This window comes from Patagioenas fasciata, chromosome 35 (assembly GCF_037038585.1).
Source record: "Patagioenas fasciata isolate bPatFas1 chromosome 35, bPatFas1.hap1, whole genome shotgun sequence".
Taxonomy (NCBI): Eukaryota; Metazoa; Chordata; class Aves; order Columbiformes; family Columbidae; genus Patagioenas; species Patagioenas fasciata.
The window spans coordinates 1,268,144-1,294,902 of NC_092554.1; the positions used below are offsets into that span (position 1 = coordinate 1,268,144).

The following is a 26,759-nucleotide window of genomic DNA, read 5'->3' on the forward strand; positions in this document are numbered from 1 at the left end:
TCCCATGCCCTTGTATTTGACAATGCCCCCTTGTCACTGGTGTTCTACTGAACCTTTACTCCAGAGGCCTCATCCTGGTGCAAAAGGGCAATGCAAGCCAGCATCTCACTGTCCTGCCTGTGCTTGTGGGTGCACGTACCCAAACTCTCTGTGCTCTTCTCTCAGCAGCCTCAAGACTCCCCTGCTCAAAAGAAGACCTGAACACCCAAGGGAAACACAGCAGACCAGCTCTTGGCCCCTTTGCTGCTGTTCCTCCAGGTTTGACCAGCACAGCAGGACAGAGGCATGGGGACATCCTATTTTGGGCCACGGTGCCTTTCCCTCCCCAGGACCTTCATGCTGCTTTGCAGTTGGTCCTGCCCTGTGAGCCACCAGAGCAGCGGTGCCAGCCCTTCTGCCTTGGCCACAGCCCCATGTTCTCTCCGGTCAATTTAGGAAGTGTTCCCATCTTTTGGGTGTAGCTGGAGGTGGTTGAGCCTGTCACAGCTGTAGCAGCAGGACAACGTGGGCATAGTAAAATCCTCGCCGTGGGTTCAGAGGGTACAGAAGTGGGTCAGAAGCCCAAGGCTGAGTGCAGACAGTGAAGTAAGGTGAGCAACAAGGGCTCAGTGTCCCAGAGAGGGTCAGCCCAGTCTCTCCAGAGTCCAAGGCCAGATGGTGACCCTCAGGAGTGGGCTGGACCTAAAATCCATCTGCCTTCCAGCCAAGGTGCTGTCCCTGACACGCTAAAACCTCTGGGCAGGTGAGGCGCAGAGATTTGGGCTTTCTCCTGCTCTGCAAAGAGGACTCTCAGCTCTGGCAAAGCCACTGGAAAAAACCCAGGGTTCAGACAGCAGCTTTTTTCTTGTTACTCAGCTTCTCCCTGGACTGACAGCGTCACCTCCTGCTCCCACAGAGGAACAACAAGCCTAAAGCAGAAAGGTCAGCCACAGCCAGCTGCCTCTCCATTTTAAGGTGAATATTTCGGAGGAGTTTCTCCTCTGAGCAGGATCCCAAAGCCTGATGCACGACTCCCCTCTAGTGGCTTCACAAGAACCAGGACTGGGAGCCAGACTGGGCTGCATCGGCTCCCGCTCCTGCTCCAAACTCGGTGCCTGGTCAGCAGCCCCGCACACTCAGCTGTACCAGCTCACCCATCAAAGTATTCCTTAATCAACAACAGGTAAGTTTTTCAAATGAGTTAAGGGAGTTAATTTTAAGGTGAAGCAGCCCTGGACATTTTCACCAGAGCGGAGAGACACCCAGAGCCTATGAAGAGTCAACAAACCCTGGAGAAGGTCCCCCCTCACCTTCACCAGCAGATGAATCCTCTGCCCTGACTCTCGGACAAGGCTGTAACGCCGTTCCAGGCGGTCCTGACAGTCCTCCAGGCTCAGCAGCGATTCTCTTTTACAATCTCTTCTCACAAATACGGGCGACGCCCACGATCCCACGATGGTCTGGATCTCCTCAACATTGTTTTTGGCTTTCTGTATCCTCTGCTCGAGGTCACGGACATCATCCATCACCATGGAGATGTGATCCCAGACACCTGGTAAAAAATGAGATGATTGACTACTTTTTTTCAGAGCTGCATGGCCAAGCTCTTGTGCACTCTCCATAAGACTTTTCCCCCACGGTTTCATGTATTTCTCACCCATCATTAACACAAGAGACTTACCACCTCAACCAAAAGAGTCACTTCTAGCTCCCTCCTACCCCAACAATCCATGGTACAGCTGCAGCCTCTGTTTTCTGCCAGGAGCACCAGCACCGTGGGGACGTCTGACACTTCCCCCTTTCCCGTGCCCAGATTTAATCTGCTACCAGAGAGAGAACAAGGACAACAGGCTGAGTGTTCCTGCCACTGTCACTAGAGCAGGGACCCACAGCCCCACAAACACAGGCTGTGACAGCCCAAGGTACCAGCGAGGGCTGCATTTAGATTCAGGGAACTTCATCTGCAGGAAAGTCCCTTCATCTTTGTTGTGCAATGGAGAAAGAGTTTTTCAGCATGAGGAATTCTGCTTTGCAAGTTCCCAAGGGAGGACACTTGTTCCTGTTCATACCACAAGCCTGATGACAGAAATATATATTCCAACAGCGAGCAGTTTGCTTTCACCAAGAGGAAACAAATTGTCTTCCTCCATTCTGCTTTGCAGTTAAAACTGATCAAGCAAGAACACTGGTTAAATCATCCCAAAGTCACGGTGCACAAACCTCACCACTAACCACAGTATTTCATCTGGCTGGAAAGGATAACGAGGTGGCCCTGGCCCCCACCGGGAGAAGTCTGTCCCAAGCCAGATGGCTGGGCCAAGGGGTCCCAGTCCCTGCACAACTCAGGGAGAAAGCAGTGCCTTGGGGACACAGGGACATGACCACACAGTGGGTCACTTGGGCTGGCACGGGCAGGGAGCAGACTCTTCAACCCCAGCCTTGCCAGCTCTCACAAACCCCAATCTTGCCGTTTCCTCAGCATCACTGCTTACAGGGCAGCCTCTCTTCCCCAAAAGCCCAGAGGGAAGCTGAAGGGATCAGGATCCTGTCCCCAGCCCAAGCAGATCAAGGTAAGATGGGAAGGAGCAGGCAGGCTGGGGGCTGCCCTTTGTCTCCCCAGTGCTGGCTCTGCTGGAGAGTCCCCTGCCCTGCTGTGAACTGTCACTGGGAACCAGGTGATGGAGGCTGGGGACATGGGAGGAATCTGATGAGACCCAAGTGAGCAGGTTAACCATGAGCAATGTGCCCTGTGGCCAAGAAGGTTGATGGTACCTGGGCTGCGTGAGTAGGAGTGTGGCCAGCAGGTCGAGGGAGGTGAATCCTCCCCCTCTGCTCTGCACTCGTGAGGCCCCATCTGAGTGGTGTGTCCAGTTCTGGGCACCCCAGTTTAAGAAGGACAAGGAATTACTGGGGAGAGCCCAGCGGTGGCTACCAAGATGCTGAGGGGTCTAGAGCATTTTTCTTCTGAGGAAAGGCTGAGAGAGCTGGGGCTGTTGAGCTGGAGAAGAGAAGCTGAGAGGGATCTGATCAATGGGATCAATATCTCAGGGTGGGTGTCAGAGGATGGACCAGACTCTGTTCAGTGGTGCCCAGCACCAGGGTGAGGGACAACGGACACAGACTGAAACACAGGAGGCTCCATCTGAACATGAGCAGAAACTTGTTTGCTGGGAGGTGCCAGAGCCTGGCCCAGGCTGCCCAGAGCGGGTGTGGAGTCTCCTTCTCTGAGACATTGAAACCCGCCTGGACCCACCTGTGTGATCTGCTCTGTGACCCTGCGTGAGCAGGGGGGTTGGACTGGATGATCTCCAGAGGTCTCTTCAGCCCTCACCAGTCTGGGATTCTGTGAAATCCTGTACGGCCTCTTTTGCCCTAACACAGAGCTAGCTCACCCTCCATCTTCCAGTTGAGTGTTTCTTCTGCCTTCTTCAGCTTCAAGTTAATATCCCACAGCTGCTCCTGTATGAGAGGGTATTCGACCTCCAGGACTGTCTTCAGGACCTTGTTGTATCTGTTCACCATCAGCTCCAAGTTGGCCGCCAGCTGCCGGTATGACTCCTTGGAGGAATAGATTTCTGCTGCCGTGGGTGGGATGGCTCCCAGGCGGCTGCCAGACAGGTAGCTCAGCTCCCTCAGCACCGACACCAGCTGCAGAAACAAGGCAGAGAGCTGAATGTGAGACAATCCTCCCCATTCACCTGGTAGACACCCTCCCGTCAATTCTGGGGATCTTAGGGGGTTCCTGCTGTTTTATTCACAAAGCAGTACGCTCTGAGAAGGGCCTGGACACCTCCTAGTCCAGACCATCTCCCTCCCATTGATCTTTGCCTCTGATTTGCTTCCCAATCAAAGACATATAGCTCTGTTAACTACCCAGCCAGCAAACCCTGTGCAGCCTCTAAAAGCCATGATGATCTCTGGTCTTCTCAGCTATCCTCATCAATACAGTCTTTCAGCAATACTGTGCCTGCAGGAGGAGGCACAACCAAAAGCATCTTTGAGTTGTGATGGAACGGGATTGAGTGGGTTATTAAACTATAAACCCAAGTAGAAGTGAGTCCCTGCAACAAACGGAGCAGCAAGGTCTTCCAACGCAATATATCACTTCTAAGACAAAAAAAAAAAATCTTTGCTCAGTTTAGTGGCTTGTGAGAGGGAAAATGCTCCTGAAACGGCACATTTTGGCTGGGTGACAGAAATTCAGTATATTGTATGGGCAATGGCAGGGGTGAGGAGTATCTACAATACTAAAGTGACTATGTCCACAATGACAAGAAGAGGAAAGAAAGACGGAGCGCAGAAGGGTGAAGGGAGCAGTTTGAGGAGGTGGATGGAAGAGGATGGGATGGGAGGAAGGGAAAAGCAGGGGACTGAGGGAGCAGGAGGCCAAGTGAGATAGAACCAAACTCCCCTCCCTTTTATGCACTGGAATGTCTGAGACATCCCCACCATGGTGTCAAGGATGTCTTACCCTCTTTCCCTCTCCTCCATGGAAGGTGAGCTCTGGAAGATTCTTTAATGTTGAAGGGTTGCAAATACATCCTCCCTTTAGGCAAAATGAGGTGCTCCTATCTGCTCTGAAGGGCATGAAGGGGCTGCTAAGCAGGCACCTGAGGACATGAGGCAGTCCTCAGTATGGAAAGCTGAGAGCAGCGCAGAAGCACTCAGAGACTGGAGCTGAGAACATGCTCAGCACGTCACAGGCTCCAAACCCTGGCACCAGGGTGAAGGGTGGAAAACATCCCCTGGGGCCATTTGCTTCCCACCTTAGCAAGGAGATTCCAAGGAGCTGGACAAATCCTTTGTCTGAGAGCCAAGCTGGAATGAGCTCTGGAACCTCAACACTTTTCTCTAACAGCAGCAAGTCCCAGGGAAAGGGGGAAGTGTTTGATGTTTTCCCAGGCCCCTGAGATTCAGCACCTCCGCAGCAAATGGCATTTCACATTTGAGAGGCCCCAGCTCTCATCAGGCCCCAGCACCTTTGAATCCACCTCTGCACTCTGCTGGCTTGGACCCTGCCTCTGCTTTGGGCAGGGGGATGGTCAGGCCTCCCTGTGCTGGAGAGGGCAGCCCTAGGGAACAGAGACCTACTGGAAGCCTCCTGCACCACAATTAAGGAAATCCAACAGCCACAACACTGAAGTAACAAAACAAACCTTTCCTGGGATTTTTATACCCTTTCAGGAAGCTCAGATTTCAGGTAAACATAACACGAACCCACGTCTGTAGGATGATGCTCCTACGCTCCCCACACCAGCGTCAAACCAACCTGCTCTGGAGATGTTGACACCAGTTAACATCTGGCTACTCACAGACTTTCTGGCTTTAATTACAATCTGCGCTGCTTAAACTGTAATCCTGATATTTTACCAGGAGACAGAGCCCACAAAGGGGATGGTTAATTCATGTCACCCATAACAGATGCTCCAGGGACCTCAGCAGAACAGATCTAGTAGCGATCCCACCAGACTTGCCATGCACGGTGGGGCACAGCTTGGAGACGTGCCCTCCAGCAGACAGGAAAGCTGGTTCTTACCTGGGGATCAAAATTAACTGTGACCAGTTTGGTTTCTGGATCTCGCCGGATAAGCGGTTGAGTAAGGTTGTACTGTGATTTTTCAGAGACTGTCTGGGACCAGTCTGCATAGAGCTTCTCCTGATACCTGCCGAAAAACAAACAAACCAATTAAAACATCCACCACGTAGCTGCCAAGCCCGCACACCAAGACATAGAACCAAATAAAAGCCAAGTCCACTTCTGAGGGCTGAAGAACATCAAGGAATATTTAAAACCCACCCACACCACCTCCATAAAGATCTTGGCTTCAAAGACAAACACCTGAAAACCAGTGACAGCATCAAGTCAGGAAAACAAAGATCCCCCAAGTACCATTCTTAGCAGAGGATTCAAATTTGGGGACAAACATTCAAAAGCTCAGAGCAATCAGTTCAGTTTTAGCATCAAACATTAAGATATTAAGTGAGGTGCAACGAATCCCACTCCCACTTGTGGAATACACACATTACAGCCACGGTAAGTACACTGTGAATGGGCACAAGTGGATTGAGACTTCTGGTCAGCTCAGGTTTTCTACCACAGCATCTCCTACATCCAAAAGAATCTCGTTCCAACATTTCTGCTGGGCTGCACAGCCCCTGTCCCTCCCATGCAAACTTCTCATTTCAAGATATCACAGAAAGACTGTGGTGTGTAGCAAAGGATTCCTCCTCCTCTCTCATCACAAAATTCCTTCTGGCTTAGAAAGAGACATTCTCAGGCCCTGGGCTTGCAAATGTGCTGAAAGGTGGTTTAGAGAAGGAGAAGGAAATGGCCTCAAGTTGCACCAGGGGAGGTTCAGACTGGATATTAGGAAACATTTCTTCCCCAAAGGGCTGTCGGGCATTGGAACAGGCTGCGAGGGCAGTGGTGGAGTCACCATCCCTGGAGGGGTGGACAGACGTGGAGACGAGGTTCTCAGGGACACGGGGCAGTGCCAGGGTTGTGTTAATGGATGGACATGAGGGTCTCTTCCAACCAAAACAATTCTATGATTCTATAAGGTTTGGCTTTTTTTCATATAGTTACAGTCATGCCTGAGCCACCACTTACCTGTCGAGCAGCTGGATCATTTCTTCATACTTCTCTATCACCCTTCTTCCTTCAGCAGAGTCCAAGCAGCTGGTGGCACAACAGACAAGCTCAGCGTTACATTTAGCCCTGTGAGGCTGCAGTCTCTATTTACCCCTTCCCAAAACCACCCACCACCTTGCAGGCAGAGCCTGGCTGGGGATCTTACATTCCAACCCCACCATATCGCCCAAAACCATTTCACTGCACAAAAGCTCTCCAAGCCCCAGTGCGCCCTTTTGCGGGTGTTTGCATGGCAACTGGCAAATGAGAACCACGTCCTGGGGGAAGAACAAGGGCCCAGAGCTGCTGGAGGAACACTGGTCTCCGTAACATACTCAATGCTCCGGCGTTTGCACAGAGCAGGGCAACCTCTGCTCACCAGCCACCACTTTCTGAGGCCAAAGAGGCACAGAAAGAAGCAGAGTGTGGCTCCCGGCAGATGAAGCTCTTGGCGGTGCCCAATTCATGCCCCTCCAACCGAAGAGCAAAGGTGTCCCAGAGTGCGGGAGGCAGAGCCCTGGCCACGCTGCCAGGGCTGTACAGCCCAGGGAACAGCAGGCCAGAGGAATTCTTATCATGCTGTCTTTTCCCCACTGTTTCATCTACAATATCCAAGTTTTCCTCAAGATGGTTGTTGATTTTGGAGGACATATTGACAAAACTTGAATTAACTTAACCAAAAGCTGGAAAAAAGGAGCGCCTGAGCAGTCACCGCTGGGCAAGTGCTGAGAAACCTGCTGCAAGTAAACAAGTCCTCTGAGCAAATCCAAGTAAATCCCAGCAAAACCACTTTTGTTTCTCCTTTTTAATCCTTTTTCCCTTTCAACAGCATCATGTCACCACCGTTGCAGAGCATGTTATTAACTACTCTAAACAGAGGACAGAAAATCAGTGTGAAATGCAGATCTGGGTCCTTCATGGTGGACAAAAATTTGCCATTTAGGTTCAAATCAGACATGATAACTTGGGCTCTGTGCTGGGAACAGCCCAAGAGTTTGTTTCATTGCACCAATGTCTTTGCTGCTGCAGAATAACTGTGCACTTAAAGACACTTAATGGCAAGATACAGTGAGAGAAGGTTACAAACATGGTACAGTGACGGTCAAGTTATTTTGGTCAAGTACATTAAAAAAGTGGATCCATTTACACAGAATCCTGACCAGCACACGTGAAGCCATTCCTGTGAGCTACCAGGTGCAGTCCCTAGAACACCCTCAGTTGTCATAAGTCCAACACTGCCTTGCTTACAGAGCTCTTAAATGTTGTCTCATGTGGTGCCAGCTGTGAGTATGAGGCCATACTTCCCTGACACCATCCGTTATAACAAGCATTTGGGTGATAATATACCAGCATTGGTTTCTTTCCTTGATCTTGGGAGATGGCTCCTTTGTTTAACACTGAGAAAGTTTTCTTCTGCCCAACAAAATGCTCGTCTGCTCCCCAACGTGCAAACCCAGCTCCATCGACCCATCTCAGCTGAGTCCAGCCCAGCACTTCTCTGCTATTCACAGTTTGGATGATGCCAGAACCAGGACTTGCAGCTGAGGAGGTCCTGGAGAACATGCTGAGTGGGATTGCAGCAGGAAAGGTTCTGATACCTCTTTCAATTGCAACCCGGGAACTATGTCTGAAAGCTGAATAGCCCACTGTGCCTCTTAATCGCTTCAAAACAAATCCAGTGAATGAGTTTCTTAAAAAAAATAATGATCACAAGGAAGCTGAAAAGCACCAGTGCAACCACTTCACACCTCTTTGACTAAGAATTATTTCAGCTATAACCACGGGATAATGTTCACCACAGAAAGAAAATCAGATTGATTACAGAGAAGATAGCAAGGTGGTCATAAAGCAACTTGGCTGGAACAGACACGCACAGATGTGGGATGTGCCTGAAGTGATCAAACGGCACCTGGATTCGCGCTCGCAGCTCCTGCGCCCAGCGCAGCGCTCCAGCCACCGGCGGCATGTTCTTGTGCACAGGGGGGATCCTGGGGAGGGCACATTGGAACAGCGTTTGACTGAACACTGCACTTGTAACCCCAAAGATGCAACAACAGAACCTCATTTGCAGAAAACTGCTCTGATTTCCCAGCTTCCTTCCTTAAATCCAACATCTGCCACACTGATGTAGGTCTGTGACCAAGGCGAGTGCCTCTGGATCTTGAATAAGGAGCTGAGATCAAACGAGAAGCCCAGAGTATGTCCAAACCTGAGCTGATGTGAGGTGTCCCTTGCCTGGGACACATTCCCCGCCCCTCACAAACACTGACATAGGGATTTCTGACCAGGAGTTACTTCTGTCCGTCTTATCTAACAGCCACAGAACAATAACCACAAATTCACAGCAAATGATTCTCTCCATGATTCTCTCCAGTCCAGGACTTGTCTCGTTCCAGTATGATCTTTCTGAGGCAAGTAAATAGGTTATTGTTCAAAATGACACACTTGAATCCTCATAATCTGATAGAAATCCACCCATTCCCCCCTGCGCCAACAGTCACGGGGAATAATAAACTTGGAAAAGGCTGATTAAACCCTTGGTTACAAAGTCCCACTCGCATACTTTGCATTTTAAGCATTGTAAGGGAAACAAAATAAATTCGTTCTGAGGAGCACATGAGTGGGTTTGCAGGTCCCATGGGGTGTTGGAGGCAGCACACAAATGTGGAGAGAAACCTCCTGTCACAGCCTCGCTGGGAGAAAAGCTCAGCATGTGTCTCCATTCCCAGTCACATATCATGCATACACATTTGAAAAAGGGTATTTTTACTCCTAACCAATTATTTGCTTTAATACTAAGAACAGAGCTTTCCCAGGCATTTCCATTGCCACTAGGAGCTACAGAGGCTGAAAACATCTGCAATTTGTAAAGTTTTGGGTTCCTTAGAAAAATAAATCATTTCCCCCCCAAATTAATCTCAATCAAACTCCCTGTAAAACCCATTTTACTCAGCACGTTCTACCTACCGAGCTTCAGCTCTGCCTGGATGTGCCGGGAGTAGATCAGCCTGGCGCGGTCCAGGGCCCTGCTGAACATGCTGATGAGGACGGAGTATTTGCCAGCAGCATCTGCAGCGACTACCGGTCGCTCCAAAAGGCTCCCGAACATGTCCAGCAGCTGTTGGGGTGAACACGCAGGAAAAGAAGAGGGGAAAAATTTACAACCCCGACTCCTGCAGAGAGATCAGCTGGGACCTTCCTCCCCAGCCCAGAGGCTTCAATACTGTCCGCACCGATGGGCACTTTGGAAAAAGGAAATTTGCTCCCTTTGTTACGGGGCCTCTCAGACTTTCTCTGGGGTTGGACCACATTCCAACTGTTGTTCTTCAAATGCTTCAAGATTTTCTATTTTTTTCAAAAAACTTACAAAGATAAACACTGTCACTTGCTAAAGTCTTTTCTACAAATGCTTATATTGATTTTTTTAAAAAAATACCATTTATTATTTCTGCAAGATAGATTAATTGATAAATAAACCAGCTTTGTTTCTAGAAAACCTGTTTCCAAAACTGAAACAGATCCATGTATTAATAATATTAACAAATTGATACTAACAATATCAATTCTCACCAGGAAATCCTAGAAAAAGCATGATTTCCCCCGACTTGCAGAGAGAGACACAAATATATCTCCTGGCATCCAAAAGCTTTGTGAGGGACCCACCAGCCTGAGCATCCCAAACCAAGAGCAGCCCAAAAGCTACAAGTCCCACTGTCCCACCAGCAAACACCAGCCCCATGTGCCTGTGGCTCCAGCACTGCCTGGTCTCCTCAGCGTGATCCTCACCGAGCCGGGTGCCCTGATTTCCCTTTTAGGGAAGAGCAAGGGAGCGATAAACAAACCTTGAAGGCGTGGTCCAAGTTGGAGGCGTCATCAAAAGCCTGGATGAAAATGGTGCCCAGCCGACGGTCCATGTCTTCTACTTTCTGCTGGAAACCAAAGGCATCCTGCTCAAAGTCCTGCACAAAGGCAAAACACAAGCTGTGAGGCTGCAAGATGGCACTAGGAAGGTACCTGTAACTCCTCGATCCAGAGATGCCCTCTCTTATTCACCGTGAACTAAGCCACTCCTCTGGCCAATCTTCAGCCATCGCAACGTGGCAAAGTCCTCACGAAGCTTGAGAACATTTCTGTGCTGTCCCATGGCTGAGATGTTGGCCCTTTCTCTGGGAGGGACCCTTTGGTCCTGAGGGCTTTCCACAGCCCACATGGCACTATCTTCAGCCTACAGGCAAGATGGACTATTTCCACACCCTCTCCCCCACCACTTGGCCTGAAGACCACACCATCATCCAGAAAACCCACGGATGCACCTGCTGAGTCCCAAATCCAACCTACTTTCAAGTCAAAACAAGCCTGTGGTTCCATGGTGAGCTGGTTGTGAGTGAGGCAGTTTCAAAACACTCGCACAGGTTGCCCAGAGAGGCTGTGGAGTCTCCACACTTGGACATAGGTAATCTTGGAGATATTTCACCTGACCAGTCACAGTCCTGCTCTAGCTGAGCCTGCTTTGAGCAGGGAAGGTGGACTGGGTGATCTCCAGAGGTCCTTTTCAAACTCAACAGTACTGGGTTTCTGTAATTTCCATCATCTTCTTGCACTGCTTTTCTTGCTTCAATTGTAATAAATCCTTTGAACTTCAAGAGTAACATCTATATTTGTTTTCCTACACGTAAAAGAGTCCAAATCAAAGACTGAACTTGACAGTCCGTGACAGTCCTTCTGTTCTAGCTTGGACAAAACCACTAAAAATGAGGTCATGTGTCTCTTTTCCAAAGGACAAAGTGCAAGGAAATAGCTTTTACTATTGCTACTGCTGAGCTCCAGCAGATCCAGATGCCATGTTTTAGCTAAAAACATGGCTCCAGCAGTGGCAGAGGGTGCAAAACTAGAGCACTGAAAGAACAAACATGACTCAGAGTCACACAAATGGCCATGGGGTCACCAAACCCAAGCCACCTCCTGCAGAGCCACTGTCACCTCTCCTCTGTGCCTGCCCTGCTGAAGGAGGGGTGCTATGGAGCAAGCAGCTTTCCAGCAAGAAACACTGGGGACGTGCCACCCCCTGCAGAGATGTACTGGGAGCTGCAGGAAGCAAAGCACGAGCCACCCATCCCCACACCAGGCAGGTCCCAGAGGGCTGGGAATATTCCTTTAATTAAAGCACTACTGATAATAAAATAGAGCATCCTTGAATTCTGAGAGCCCCAGATGCCATGTGTTCATCTAGGCAGGAGCGAACACATCCCAGAGATGATCTGAGTTGGCCCTCATCAGGCAAACTACCTTGTTTTTCCAAAACTAAGACAGCGTCTTATATTAATTTTTGCTGCAAAAGATGCTTACTTTTTTACATGTATAGCTGCCTGGACCCTATTTAAATTGACTTTTTTATGAACTGTAACTAGGGCTAATTTTTTGAATAGGGTTCATATTTCAAGCATCCTGAAAAATCATGCTATAGCTTGTTTTTGGGGTAGGTCTTATTTTTGGGGAAACATGGTAAATACCAAGAGCAGGAAAGCAAAGAGATGTGGGTGTTGGTATAGCTCTTATACCTCAGCAAGCACCATGTACAGCAAAAGCTTGTGCATAACTCATGGAAATCCCAGTTTCCCAGCTGCACTGATCTAAGGTGCTGATCTAGCAAGATATGTTAGATATAGACGTGCAAGAAGTCCCAAATCTCTGCCGGAAAGGCCAGCGGCTCCCTGTTCCCTCCAGTACCAGATCAGATCATAATGAAAGGAGGAAAGAGCTGGGAAGAAGATAGCAGGAAACTGCTGCTTTGGAAACATGCACATGTTCCTGATGTTCCCGCAAACTGGTCCCACCTACCGTGTTGGTCAGGTCAAGACAGTCATAGGTTCGCTCTGAAAACACCTTGTATGCCTCCTGGAATTCCTCATACATGTCCAGGACCTGCTGGCCCAGGGTCTTCCCTTTAATCCCACTGAATTCAATTTTCTCCAGCTTCATCAAGTCCAAGGAAGTTGCCAGGAGATCCTTCAAAGTCAACGGAGGGAGACACAGGTCATGATGTTGACAAAAGAAGATGACGACAGTTGTCACGACAGAGTTGCACTTGCTGAGGGACCTTCCCAAGCACAGCGCTGGTGCTCAGGCTGGGTGGCAGGGATGGGAAGGGGGGAGCCTGATCTGCCTGTCCTGAGCATCAGTGGCTGCTCATAACACATCCCTGCCCAGTGAGACCTGCTGCAGCCACTAGAAATACCATGACAACTGTAAAATCGCTTTTAAGTGTATTTAAAGGACAGATCCAAAGCAGGATATGAGACTCTTATATGTCATCCAGCATAGCTAAGAATCCCAATTTTATAGGTATTAACCAAGGACAGATTTCTAATATTTACAGGTACCCAAACTGTCCAAAGCTCCTGCGCAGTCAAACCTCCACGTGTCCAAGTGGGTGTTGCAGCACCTGCCCCGCTGGCCCTCTCTGCTGAGGTGGCACACGGGTCCTTCCCTTCCCTTCCCATCCTCTGCAGCCTGGCAGTGTCACCTCTTGGGAAAATGTCCCGCTCCCCCAGTGGTGGTGGCAGCACTGGGCAGCTCTGCTGCCATCCCACCTCATCTGTCTCCCTAGGTAGGGCCAAGTAAGGGCTGGTTGAACATCCATTGTCTCAGAGGACCAGGAGAAATGTGCACAGGAATGTACTGGTGGCCACTCTCTGCTTGCACTTGTCCTGGGGCCACCCGAGCAGGGCAGCAGGTTTTACCACAGACACGTAATATGAAACAGTGCAACGAACCAAAGGGAAGGGATCCTTCCCTCTTCACGTGCTCATGGGCTACCCATGCACCAGTGTAACTGCAGCTTTTATGAAAATTCGAAAACAAATGCACATATGCATTCATATTCACTTCGACACACCAGCACATCCGCTTGAACAAATACCTAGTAAGGCAAAAAAATAATGTGGAAATACCAGTTGTCCCTTGCTTTGTCTTGCAAGGTTGCTTGAAATGAAGTGATGAGGGGAAATTGAGACGGAGAGAGATGCAGCAGTTTTCCTCATTAACAGGCTGGTGTGCACTATGCTTTTAATTATTGTTTTACAGCTCACTCCGCAGGCTCTCCCTCTGACTCCAGATACTGCAGCTTCTACTGTCCCTGGAGTGTGGGACAGCCACGGAAGGAGGAAACAGACACTGGTCAAAACGCACAGTGCCCCAGCTCAAAACCTCCCCACTGGCTTTTGTCTGCAGCCCATATCCACAGTGTGCCCACGGCATCCATGGAATCCCAGCAGTCAGTGCCCCAGAGCCTTTACAGGGTCCCAGTAAACCTGTCACCAACACTGTCCTCATGATAACCTGCAGTTATTCCTGTGTCTATTTATATTCCTCTCTACACTGACCAGCATAATTTGGTTTATTTCACATCAAACCCTACTGGAAACCATCATTATGAATACTTTTAAAATAGGCACCAGTCATGACAGTTTTCAACATAGTTAATTAAGGAACACATAAAAGTATATGGCACATTTAAAGCAGTAAAACTGCAAACACCAGCAACCTGTACACTGGCCATCCAACCCTACACACTGAGAACGCAGCAACAATCAACAAAGAAATTCATTTGGGATGTGTGTGGAGAGCAGATGAATGTGTGTGGTTAGCCACGTGAGAGATAACAGGTACATGCAAGGTCTGTACAAGAGGTACATACAGTATCTGTATAAGAGGTATATACAGTGTCTGTATAACAGGTACATATGGTGTCTGTATGTCTGTGGTCTCCAGACACAGCCATGTGGTAAGGAGAGCATAGGGAGCTCCCACATTCACACTCAGACCTGCTCTCTGCAGAACATCTCCTGTGGCTCAAGGAGCCCTTGGCCACACTGGGAGCTCAGGGATGACACCCCAATGTCCCTGCCTCAGGTGACAGATCTGGCAAACAGGGACACCCCTGAGCCACAGCACCCCAGTTTGATGGACTATGAGGATGCGAAGGGACAACCTGGTGAGGAACGTGTCCCTGCTCCTCCCCAGGCCCACGTGGCACAGCCAAGGGGATCCTGCCTTGAGGGGACCATCTGGCCTCTCCAAGACAGGCAGGACCCAGCTCTAGGGTGTCATAGAATCATAGAACCATTTCAGTTGGAAGAGACCCTTAAGATCATTGAGTCCAACCATAACCTAAATCTGTCTCTGATGGCACCAGGAGACCTGGGAGATTACATTGCTTTATTTACAGCTGTGCAAACCACACCTCCAGTAATCCTCCTTTTCTTGCCCCAACAGGAGCAAGGAGTCCAACGGGACTCCTGAGAGCAAAAAACACACCTATCAACCTGACCAGCTTACATATGCACTGAGCAGGACATAGTAAAACACAGTCTTAGACTCGCTGTAACAGGAGACCTAACAGCAAAAGAGTGGCCCCATTCCCTGGTATCAGGTGAAGCTATAGAAAGGAAAGATGCCAGCAAGTGATCTCCTGGCTACAGAGTTCTCCTGACGGTTTGCAATGTTTTTCAAGACCAGAGTCTCACCTCCACCATCTCCAGCCTCTTCAGGAAGGTGTCCAGCCTCGCAAACACCATCGTGGAGCTGAAGTCCCACTCCCTCACTTCTTGGCCTGGTTCATAATACATGTGCAGCTTTTCCCTTCTCTCCTCAAATGCCTCTTTGAACATGTTCAGGATACCGAGCACCATTCGCACCTTGCCCAGGCTCTCCTCCATGTCCCCTTTCAGAAGGTCTTCTGGAGACAGGTACACCAGGGCCTGGAAGAGCAAAATCACACCTGAGAGGTCACTTCTGCCATCATGGAAAACAAGGACTTCTTGTGTTGAACACATTTGAACCTGTTTATTAAGTTAAATGTTGCCTAAAGAATCACTTTTCCAGGGAAGGACAATAGGAAGAAGGGGAGAGGGGACACAGGGGACTGCAAACACAGGCATCACAGCCACAGACCTGCTCAATGAGAAGGTTGCAGATCTCCTGGAGCAGCACCACTATCCGCACGGGCATGTTGTAGTGCTTGGAGGTGACCCAGATCAAACACACCACGTGGAGCAGGGGGAGCAGGAAAGGCTTCACCTCGCTGAACTCAACCCTCTCTACGTCTTCCAAGCGGCGCTTGAGGGGTGTCAGGTGCAGGTGAACGTCCTGAGCTTCAGTCAAAGCTGTGTTGAGAGACGTGAGAAGCGGTAAGAACCACCCAGCTGCGGTGTGCTGGGTTCCCAGCTAGGTGCTGGCCTCAGCACATGGAAAAGTGCCTGGGAAAAGAAACTGTCCTGACAAGCACTGAGCACCCTCAGCCACCTGTGTGCTGCAGGTCACTCACTCGTGAACATCACTCACCTGCGGCAGTAACCAGAACAGAAATAAGCTGATGTGATGGCAGGGGACAGGGAGCTGGGACAGGGCTTCGTGGAGAGCCTGAGTCCACAACTGCTAAAAAGTCACACGGAATTTGCCCAACAGCACCAAAAATACAGTGCTGCCATGGCTGTGAGCCATGGCCTTGCTGTACAGCACGACAGGCTGTACAGCCTTGGCCTGAGCCCTTTTTAGCTCAGTTTTGGCTCAAGCAACTCCTTGTCCAGTGGGCAGATGACGACGGCCCCACCAGTCCTGACTGTAATAGAAAACCTGTCAACAGTAAAGCAACTGATGTCTGACTCGTCGAAAGCTTTAGCTTAGCTCTGTACAGCTGTGTGGTTTTACCCTGAAGAATTACCCCAGAGCGCAAGCATTAATAAAACCAGATCGCTGTGCAATTAAACCTGTGGACCAACAAGAAGTGACAGAAGTGCTTGAATGCATGCAAAAATAACCCCTAAGGCCCAAGACCAAGGAAGAAGAGACTCCCACTATCAGCATCACCCTCCCAGCAAATCCACCAACAGCAGCCACACCAGTACAATGCCAGGGAAAGGGGCAGAGACTTAAAAGCAGGTGCACACAAATCTGAACTGCGCTGTAATGGAAATTAACAATTATAGTCCAAATTATCCAATTAGGGTTAGTATCGCTGTAGCCGGATTAAAACCAAATATTTGTTGTATTTTGATTAAACCCTTAAAGTATTAATTAGTTTAACAATGAACCCTTGGCTCCTTATATAAGGGGTGTTTCTCCAGCCCATTTAAACTGCACAATGCAGAGTGTGACACAGATCCTTAAGAGATTCAATGTTTGCACGTGAAGTGGTGAAGAACAGTGTTTTCTGCCAGCACGTGCACAGCTAACACAGTCTAGATGGTTTCATTGTGCCAGAGAGCAGCTGGGTTGGACATGGATGTCCAGCTGTGTTGGTCTGCAGGGACAGACCAGCAGGACTACACTGTTTTTCACTACAGACAGGGATTTGCAATATTTCCTTGGGCTGCGCTCAACTCCCCTAAGCAAAGCAAAGCAAGGAAATTCGGGCTGCAGTGGCCAAAGCCTGAGAAGCAGCGCTCTAACAAAGCAGTCTTAGGTACAAGATCTGTCCTCTTAGTCTGAACTCCCGTTCCTGCATAATAACACCAGAGGAGCTGGTGGAAGTTGAGGTGAGTCCTGTTAGAGTAATGCAAACACTTTATTACAGCAGAATAAATTCCCAAACCCATTCACCCTGAACTTTGGCAAGAGTCTGGCTCAACAGACCAGCGATGGAGCTTGTCCCAGCCTGGAAACAAAAGCCTAGACTCAAGCACAAGCAGCCCAGTCTCAATTCACAAACTAGAAAGATTTGGCTTGAAATCAGTCACACCAGGCCATGAAGAAAGGCCAGAAGCCAGCACTGTGGTAAAGTTGCCCCAGCATCTCACCTGCCTCAACATCCATTAGCATGGTTTTGAAGGCTGGGATGTAGCTGCTCTCAACTCTCTCCAGCAGCTCCATCATGTTCCTGACCTTCCTCGTTGTCAGCTGGTTGTAAATGCATTCCAGGTCATCACACCTACAGCAACCGAGACACAGAATCACAGAATCCGTTGGTTGGAAGAGACCCTCAAGATCATCGAGTCCAACCATAACCTAACCCCTGGCACTGCCCCGTGTCCCTGAGAATGTCATCTCTGTGACTGTTCAACCCCTCCAGGGATGGTGACTCCACCACTGCCCTGGGCAGCCTGTTCCAATGCTTCACAACCCCTTCTGGGAAGAAATGTTTCCTAATATCCAACCTCAGCCTCCCCTGGCGCAACTTGAGGCCGTTTCCTCTCATCCTGGCGCTTGTTCCTGGGGAGCAGAGCCCGACCCCCCCTGGCTCCAAGCTCCTTCCAGGCAGTTCAGAGATCAGAAGGTCTCCCCTCAGCTCCTGTTCTCCAGCTGAACCCCCCAGGTCCCTCAGCCACTCCCATCACACTTGTGCTCCAGCCCCTCACCAGCTCTATTCCCTTCTCTCCACTCGCTCCAGCACCTCAAGGTCTTTCTTGACCTGAGGGGCCCAAAACTGATTTGAGGTTTGGCTTCCCCAGCGCTGAGTACAGTGGGACAGTCATTGCCCTGGGCCTGCTGGCCACACTGTTCTTGATGCACACCAGGATGCTGGTGGCCATGTTACCCACCTACACTGGGCCATCAGCTGTCCCCCAACATCATCTGTTTCCCCTGGGCCTGATTCAGGGCTTCCTCCAGCTACACATGGACTGTGGAAATGGGAGAAAGCTGCATGAGGCACAGACAAACCCTACAGGATGGAAAGTGCTGAGTTCAGCATGACAGCAGCTCTGCTACTGACAGAACATCGCTGAAAAAAAGCCATCGTGTTTCTGCAGGCATTAGCAACAGCTCTCCAGCCAGCAGGGCTTTGCCCCGAGTCAGCCTGAACCAGTACAGCACAAAGGTTTTCAAAGGGCAGGAGGAAATACCACTCCCAGGCTCCTGAGCATCTAAAGCCCCTCTGGCCCTGACAGATGAACAGCAGCCAGCTGAGATGCACCATTTCCAGACAGCCCCCAGCAGGTGTCCATCAGCAATTACTCCTGTGGATGGCTCCTAGTGAACAGTGACGAAAGAGTGCCCAGAGCGGGTGTGGAGTCTCCTTCTCTGAGACATTCGAACCCGCCTGGACCCACCTGTGTGATCTGCTCTGTGACCCTGCGTGAGCAGGGCTTGGACTGGGGATCTGCAGAGGTCCCTTCAGCCCAACCAGCCTGGGATCCTGTAAAGGGCATTTCTGAAAAAAGTCCCTTGAGGTGTAGCCCCTGTGGTGGGGCTAAGTTAAAACACAGCCAGCTGCCCAGTGACCTCCCAGGCACTTTGCAGATCAGGATGATTTTCTGTGCGGGAGCAATTTTCCTTAGTTGAAGCCTACATGAACCCCAAGTGGCCTGTTCTTCTCAACTCATGGAATTAGCAGCTCCACCACCAGCACTCTCCCTCTACACAAAACCAGCACCACAGGGCACCGTGCACTGGCCAGGCTGCTCTGGGTACCTGTTCTTCCAGAACTCCAGCTCCACCTTCGGGTTCGGATTGCTGCCTTGCAGGAGAGGCTCTGAAGGCTCTTTCTTCAGTGCCTCCTGGATCTGGTGGCTCCAGTCTATGATGGCCGACTCCATGGCATACACCAGAGATTTATCTATCCGTTCCATGCTGTAGTAAACAGAGTACGTGATTAACTTTGTTGATGTGCATTGCTCAGTTGGATCTACTTCCAATGGCCGTGTGGGCAGCTGGATTTTACAGGGTTTCACATTTCAAAACCACAAAACAATCAAACCCCATAAGATTTTGTCACTGGTTTAATATAGGAATTACACTCTGGAGAAAATGGCTGAATGTCTGCAGCAGGGTGGGCAACAACACTGTTCATAAAGTGAATGGTGGAAATGAAGAGCCAGTCGCCACCTCTCTGCACAGCCAGTCATTGTCACATCAGATCCATTCAGGTTCAGGATCTGACCTGGAGACTCACACATCCAGCAAGATTCTCTCTCCCCATACCATTCTCCCTCAAAATATTCTACATCCCTGCAGTCATTAACTCACTTAATTCAGCAAGAAACACCACCAAGTGGGCTGGGAAGCTGAGGACAGGTCACCCCACTGCCTTGGAAGCAGTAACTTCTCACAAAATCCCACCCGCACCACGTCCTGTCTGAGGAGTGATTCATTCCACTGCACCCACACATCTCCTGGGGTTCCACAGGGGCACGCACGCAGCCCAGACACGATGACAACTTGATGTACAAACGCATCTGCTTCTCTGGACCTTCCAGAACCTGTTATTTTGGGGTGGTACTCACGATTTCTCATTTTCCAGATCAATGTCCTCAATTCCCTCTGAGCCAGCTGGGAGAGGCAGCAAGGTCTTGCCGTCTACTTGGCCAACAACTGTGAAAATGGTACTTTTGAGGTTGTGGACATGACGCACGATGTCTTGTGACACCACTTGTGGCCAGCCCTGATGGTTCTTCTTGTTCGTTAGGATGGGCACGATCGCCTACAGCGGGAGTCACGGAAGACCAATGGAGAAAAAAGTGCAGCAGGAGACGGACGGGCCACCAGGCTCTGAGGTCTGTGCTTGGCCAAGCCTGGAGACCCATATTCATTGCTGTCTCAAGCAGTTCCCATGTGAAATAGAGGCAGCTGATGATGAATGGGCATCTCTACAGGCCCACTTTACACAGCAGAACACCCTTTTCCCCAAATCCAAGCAGCCAAGGAGGGTGGAAGCCAGTAGGCAAAGTGAGCAGCCCCATCCCCAGGCTCTCCCAGCCTTTCAAGCCCGCAACTGGAGATGGCCCCAGGGGCTGCTGTCCCTTGCCCTCACAACTGTCCCTGGTGCTTGGTCCCCATGTCCCTGCCCATGGGCACAGCCGTCAGGCTGCCCTTTGAGCCTGCCAGGGCTGGGCTGAGCTCAGTGTGCTGCAAGGGAAGGTCTGCTGGTACCCCCTGGGATACACTGGTGGTGAGGGTCCCCCAGGTCCCAGCTGCAGCCCACCAAACAGGAGCTTTGCCTTTATCAGCACTTTTACTGACCCGGCAGCATGGGGTTGTGGGGCTGGTCGGGGTTTGCCCAGATTTGAGCTGCTTTTGGCTTGTTTGAGCTGTGACAGCAACACCGTGTCTGTCACCTATCCTGGCTGGCTCTGCACTGGGACCAGCCTGTGGCAACAGCCTAACAAAGCCAGGTTGTCCCTAGTGACAAACAACAGCCCTTTGTGTTACTGGACTCAGGGTGGGGGTAGGGGAGGGGGGGGAGGTGACTAAAGGCATAAAAATAGCTGCAAATGGACATACAATTGAAACGGAATAAAGCAGCTCAGCACCTCCATGGTGCTGTCCCAGGATGCTGAAGACTCTTTGGAACTGTGGCTGGCTCTGTAGACCCGAAGAAGACCCGACCAGCCACCTTCGTGCCCAGGGAGCCGTGGGAAGGGGGAGCACAACCCCAGGGAACACACGGGCAGGTGCTGACGAGTTCACCTTCAGCAGTTTTAGCTGCATTATTAGCAAGATGTGTCTCTATTACTTAAAGCATGTGGACTGCTAATGCCAGTGATGTTGTAACCAGGCAAATGATAGCCGTTCATTTTCTTTCTGACTGTTAAAATGATAACTGGACTCAGGATGAAGCCCCAGCCCACAGAGCAGGTGTGTTCCCTTCGGCACCGCAGGAGTGAAGCAACAAGTGGACAAGGTCACCAGCTGTGACCCCTCACTGAATAAAGACAAAGTGTGGGCAGAGGAACACACGACCCCAACCCCAGGAAATTCAAGACCTTTTTCACCTTCACGCAGACCCACCCCATCTGCCTGACCCAGCACCACCGCTGCTTTTGCCTTCAAGTGAAGCTTGAGAGGAAAATAGGATGAAAACCAGGCACAATCTGCTCCCTGCAGAAATACTGCATGTCTGCACAGGGGAGAGCAAAGCCTGCAAACACGCAGCTGGGACGCACAATCCCGGCTCCCAAAGGCATCCAGAAAACAGGATTTAACAGGATCTGCCAAAGTGTTCCTACCCCACCATCTACCCATAGCAGACGGTGCTTGCAATGCTATTGGCCAGCCGTGATGCAAAACCACTGTTTGTGCAGACTTCGCAAGACCACGGGGCTCATCAAAACAAAAGCTCCCCGTATAAATAATGTGTTTTCTCACAAAACCAGGATAACCAGTCTGGCAGCCTGCTCTTGGGAATCCAATCTATCAGTCACCATCTTAATATACCAAACATCATGATCAGAGCTTCTCAAATCCAGCAGCTCCTCTGCTTTCCCATTACAGCCTCATTCCTGAGACTTCTCCAGGTGAGGAGCCATCAGGAATAAACCGAAACAACATTGTCTAGTTCAGGCTAATAACACAGCAAAGCAAAAGCACTCGAACCTCTTGACGATCTCTTTAAGAAAACATCAGCCCACCTGAGATAACCCGACACTGAGCTACAGGAGGCTCCTGAACATCACAAAACACTTTTTCACTAGGAGAGTAATCGAGCACTGGCCCAGGTTGCTCAAAGAGGTTGTGAAGTCTCCATCCTTAGAGATAATGAAGAGCTACCTGGACATGGCCCTGGGCAACTGGCTCTGGATGGCCCTGCTTGAGCAGGGGTTTGGAGTAGGTGACCTGCAGATGTCCCCTCCAGCACCTGTGGGTACATCAGTCCCACAAGGACCCCACTGATAGACAGAGCTGATGTGGATCAGCATTCAGGTGGTTTATATGAGTTCTAAAGCCGTCCATGGTACTGCAAAGGGCAGAGTTAAGGGTACAAGTGCATCAGCAGAGAAGGGAGGGAGGCCAAGGAGCCTGTCTGTAGGAGGGGACACCTTCCCCGCTGCCATGTGCGAGGGGCACCCGGTACTCATGGGTGCCAGGGCTCCCTCTGCACCTCCGGGGCTGCCCAGGCCTCACAGGATCCCAGCCTGGTTAGGTTGAAGGGATCTCTGCAGATCCCCCAGTCCAAGCCCTGCTCACGCAGGGTCACAGAGCAGATCACACAGGTGGGTCCAGGCGGGTTTCAATGTCTCAGAGAAGGAGACTCCACACCCGCCCTGGGCAGCCTGGGCCAGGCTCTGCCACCTCCCAGCAAACAAATTTCTCCTCATGTTGAGCCTGCCCCCGTGGCCCCTCATCCTCACCTCCTCCACGAGGGCGGCAAAGTGCCGCAGGGCATCGGCGGGCAGGTCCCCGCAGAGCAGCTCCCCGGGGCCGGCGCCGGGGGCCCGCAGGAAGAACAGCCCCTTGCGGCGGGCGGCGGGGGGCGGCGGGGGCGGCCCCAGCTCCAGCTCCCCGGCCGGGCCCCGCCAGAGCAGCAGCGCCGGCCCCGCCGGCCCCGCCAGGAAGCTCCGCAGCAGCGGCCCCGCCGCCTCCCCGCCTGCCCAGCGCTCCCAGCGCTCCGCCGGCACCCCCAGCCCCCGCGCCGCGCACCGGCACAGCCGCTCGGCGCCGGGCACCGGCTCCACCGCCTGCTCCATCCGGCCGGCACCGGCGGGTGTTTGCGGGGAAGAGCCGCGTTGCCCGGGGGAAGGGACACTGCGAGGAGCCGGGGGCGGGCCGGGGCGGGACCCAGCTCGCCTGGGAGACGCAGCTGCCCCGGGCAACCACGGGTATCAACACAAGCTGGGGATGGAGGGCCTGAGAGCAGCCCTGCGAAGGACTTGGGGGTGCTGGGGGATGCTCCCTCTGGGGGGGGTCTGGATACCACTGGATCCACCTGGGCACCCCCAAAGTGGCTTTTTAGCACTTATTTTTCTCCTGAAAAAGCAAACACAGCGGGGCTTTCTCCCACCTGGTTTGGCCTTTAGGAAGGGAAGAACAGAAGAAGGGGCCTTGGGGACTAGAACCACTACGCAAACATTTGATTAGGGAGACAGGAGCTAGAGATTTGTCTGTCACTGTGGAAGAGGTGACAGCGGTGTGATCTTTGCCTCCAGACTAATCCCAAAAATATGCCCAAGCTAGAAATGGGTCAAATGGGGAAAGGGAATGGGCCTGGACCACAATGGCAAACTGATGGTTCAGAACTCCCAGGAAAAGGGGGGTACCGATATTTGTTGGTATTAACTGATGTTTTTTCAGGTTGGCCAGAAGCGTTCCCTACCAGGACAGCAAAAGCTTAGGAGGTGACTACAACACTGATACACAAAATAATACCAAGGCTTGGAGGCCCAGCTGTTAGATCCTCTGATTGAGGGCCACATTTTACTGACGAGTATGTGAAGTCTTTTGCAGAAAACTTTGAAACCATAATAGGAAGGTCCATTTCAAGACCCCCTGACTGCTACCAATATCAGAGAACAGAATGCCTGGATTCGCCATTCTAGAGTGAAGAAAGCCTGCGAAACACCACGGAGGGTAACCCGGGCGCAACCTGGAAAACTCTGTTTTTCACAGTCACCTTTTGGTCCTTCTGGGGGACCAGCCTGGGTGGTGCTTCCCGCATTGGGAAGAAGAAACCCAAAAGAACAAACAAGTAGAATTTTTGGTAGATATGGGGGCAACACTAATGAAAACCTGGACAGAAGAAACTTCAACCCCATGACGGGAGGGGCCTTTTTCTTGTTTTGTTAACTACAGAACCAGCCGCTGCCCCCACCCTGAAGCACGCAGGCTGTTGTCCCACACTGCCAGCACCACCCCCCTTCTTTTAGCAGGATCATTTTAGCTGAGCATGGCAGTGGCCCTAAAGGCACTTGCTTTGATAGAGCTGTCCAATAAGGTGTTGAACAAGTCCTCGCAGACACGCAATGATGTAGCATGCTATAGAAATCAGTGCTTCTGTTACTTCGATTAAAGAAGTAATTTCTCTCAATATTCCAAACCAAGATTCTAACAATCCCATGAGTGGACTATCTACACCTGAATTCTCAGCCAATTCTTCTGCTGAAGCTGTGGTTAGACATATATCACCTTTTTCTGCCAACATCCTATCTGGGACCATGTTATTTTCCCATGCCATTCTACTAGTAGCATCTAATTGCTTGGTGATTCATTTAACTGCTTGTCTAGTATAACTTATAAATAAATGTTATTTATCCCGTCTACATTCTTGTTTGTAGTTACCTACCAAAACAAAAAGGACTCAGAACCCGCAGCTAACTTGACTTCTTGCTTTGTGTTCCTTGGGGACTCCTCTGGGGACCCCAATCTAATTGAAATAAACCCTGTCATCAGAGGAAAGCCCTCAACTCCTTTTTCTGTTGCCCTGATGGATCACAGTGTTCAAATGCCAGGGTAAAAGGAATTTCCAATTGTACGACGTCACAGGTACCTTCCCAGTGGGGGATAAAATGGAATGAAGTGTCATCTTCCCACAGTACCACCAAAGATCCACTCAAGAAGCATCTGAGGACATATGAGGACCAACTTCCCGTGTCTCTGCACACCTACTCATGTTCCTAGGAACTTGGTATCATTCCTGCCGCGTCGTGAGAGACAGGCAGTATGATTTTCAATTATTCCTGAAAATGCCAGGGGGATTTTGATATTTTTCCCTGCAAAGCTGGAAACAGGAGGGAGAGAGTATGACACGACTTATTTCTCCATGCCGTAGAGTCTTGGCATAAGGCTAAGACGCACTCCATCCCCTGTCAATCTTCGCTCCACCCCAGAGGGAAGGGTACCACTTGGGCCACAGGCCTTCCTGCCGCACAGGCATAGCAATTGCTCGTTTAGGCTTTGCACCATATATTTGATCCATTCTACCCAGGCATTTGTACCTCCATATATTTTGAACCTTCCCAGGGCATCTTTTCTACTAATGTCTATTTGTGATCCATAAACCCCACTTACTGAATCATCTGCTCTCTGCCTTGCAATTAGCAAAGGGTTGCACTGCAGAGACTCACATCCTGGGAGAGACTGTCCTTTAGATAGGGTCATTTTTCTTTTCAACTCTATAACCGTTCATTGCTCACTGTCCATCCCCTAAACTCTGTGCTCCAAATAACACTGTACCAGGAGGGGCAATGAGAGCACAGGCGGCGGCCTTCCCCGGCCCCAGCCACCGCCTGCCCGCCCCAGTCCGCCGCAGCGAGCCCGGCCGCCCATCCCCGCCCAGAGTTCCTCCCCACCCCCCGCCCCGGCCTTTCGCCAGCGAGTTCGCCTCCCCCCCGCGAAGCCGGGGCGTCCCTGCCGGCTCCGTGCCCGGGGTGGACGGCGGGGGGGGGGTGGACGGCGGGGGGGGGTGGACAGCGGGGGGGGGGGTGGACAGCGGGGGGGGGGTGGACGGCGGGGGGGGGGTGGACGGCGGGGGGGGGGTGGACGGCGCGGGGGGGGGGTGGACGGCGGGGGGGGGTGGACGGCGCGGGGGGGGTGGACGGCGCGGGGGGGGGGGGGCACGCGGGCGTCCCGCGGTTTCTCAGCCCCGCTGTCGGAGGCCTAACCCCCTCACCTGCCCGTGCTGCCGCCTCCCGCGCTTCTTCCTCGGTGGCTCGCTCGCTCGGTCCCTCGGCCCGCTGCCCGCCCCGGCCGCGGGCTGAAGAAGAAACCGACCCCGCCAGCGGCTTTGCCTCCCCCCGGGGAGGCATAGAGACACCGCGTCCCCGTCTCCCCGTCCCGGCCCGCCTGCCTCCCTGCCTACCCGCGCGCGGGGTTCCTCGGCCGATCGGCAAGACGCTCCCGCGCTGGCCTCCCCGCGACCGCCCGCCCGACGGGCTTGACTCCGAGCGACTGACCGTTGGGCACCTGGCGGGGGGCAGGGGGCCGGTTGCCGGGCGGCGGGGAGAGCGCGCATGCGCGGCGCGCGCAGTTGCCGACCCCCTCCGGCCCTTCCCGCGGGTGGGCCGGAGGGGGCGGGGGGCAAGGCGAGGGCGGGAGAGACCGCGCTTTGGGGTGCGGGCGGGGGGGGGGGTGTTTGTGCTCGCCGTGCAGTCTGAGCCGGAACACGAAGTGAAATTATACGGCGGCGGCGGCGGCAGGTGCGGGTGGGGGGCACGACGACACCACCACGACCCCGCCGCCCCTGCCGAAATAAACCCCCACCAAAAAAAAAAAAAACCACCGCCACGAAACCCGCATCCCCACGCCACGCGCGAGCCCCGAAACTCCAGACACGGACTCGCCGAGCGTGTGCACGGATCGCGAGGGTCGAAAAGCTCGACTCGTAGAGTCGCGCACACTGTCCCGCAGCGGTCCGGTCCGGTTCAGTTCGGTTCGGTTCAATTCAGGCCTTTCCCGCCGGTCCGGTGCGGTCCGGTCCGGTTCAGTCCTTGCCCGCCAGTCC

General features: G+C 51.8%; 1 protein-coding gene across 1 annotated transcript in view; it reads right to left on the minus strand.

Moving 5' to 3' along the window:
- The window catches only part of LOC139826103 (dynein axonemal heavy chain 9-like), a 45,786-nt gene extending 19,412 nt beyond the window's left edge, over positions 1–26,374 (minus strand). Inside the window, exons 1-14 of the mRNA XM_071801048.1 lie at positions 26,118–26,374; positions 25,929–26,012; positions 19,831–20,027; positions 19,019–19,177; positions 17,407–17,537; positions 15,563–15,774; positions 15,136–15,369; positions 12,449–12,616; positions 10,453–10,569; positions 9,574–9,728; positions 6,590–6,658; positions 5,516–5,642; positions 3,372–3,627; positions 1,290–1,531 (exon numbers count right to left, since the gene is read on the minus strand). Coding sequence (XP_071657149.1) covers positions 1,290–1,531; positions 3,372–3,627; positions 5,516–5,642; positions 6,590–6,658; positions 9,574–9,728; positions 10,453–10,569; positions 12,449–12,616; positions 15,136–15,369; positions 15,563–15,774; positions 17,407–17,537; positions 19,019–19,177; positions 19,831–20,027; positions 25,929–26,012; positions 26,118–26,270 — 2,304 coding nt within the window. The 5' untranslated portion in view covers positions 26,271–26,374. The remainder of the gene's footprint in view (positions 1–1,289; positions 1,532–3,371; positions 3,628–5,515; positions 5,643–6,589; positions 6,659–9,573; positions 9,729–10,452; positions 10,570–12,448; positions 12,617–15,135; positions 15,370–15,562; positions 15,775–17,406; positions 17,538–19,018; positions 19,178–19,830; positions 20,028–25,928; positions 26,013–26,117) is intronic.
- Between the last annotated feature and the right edge of the window lie 385 nt (positions 26,375–26,759).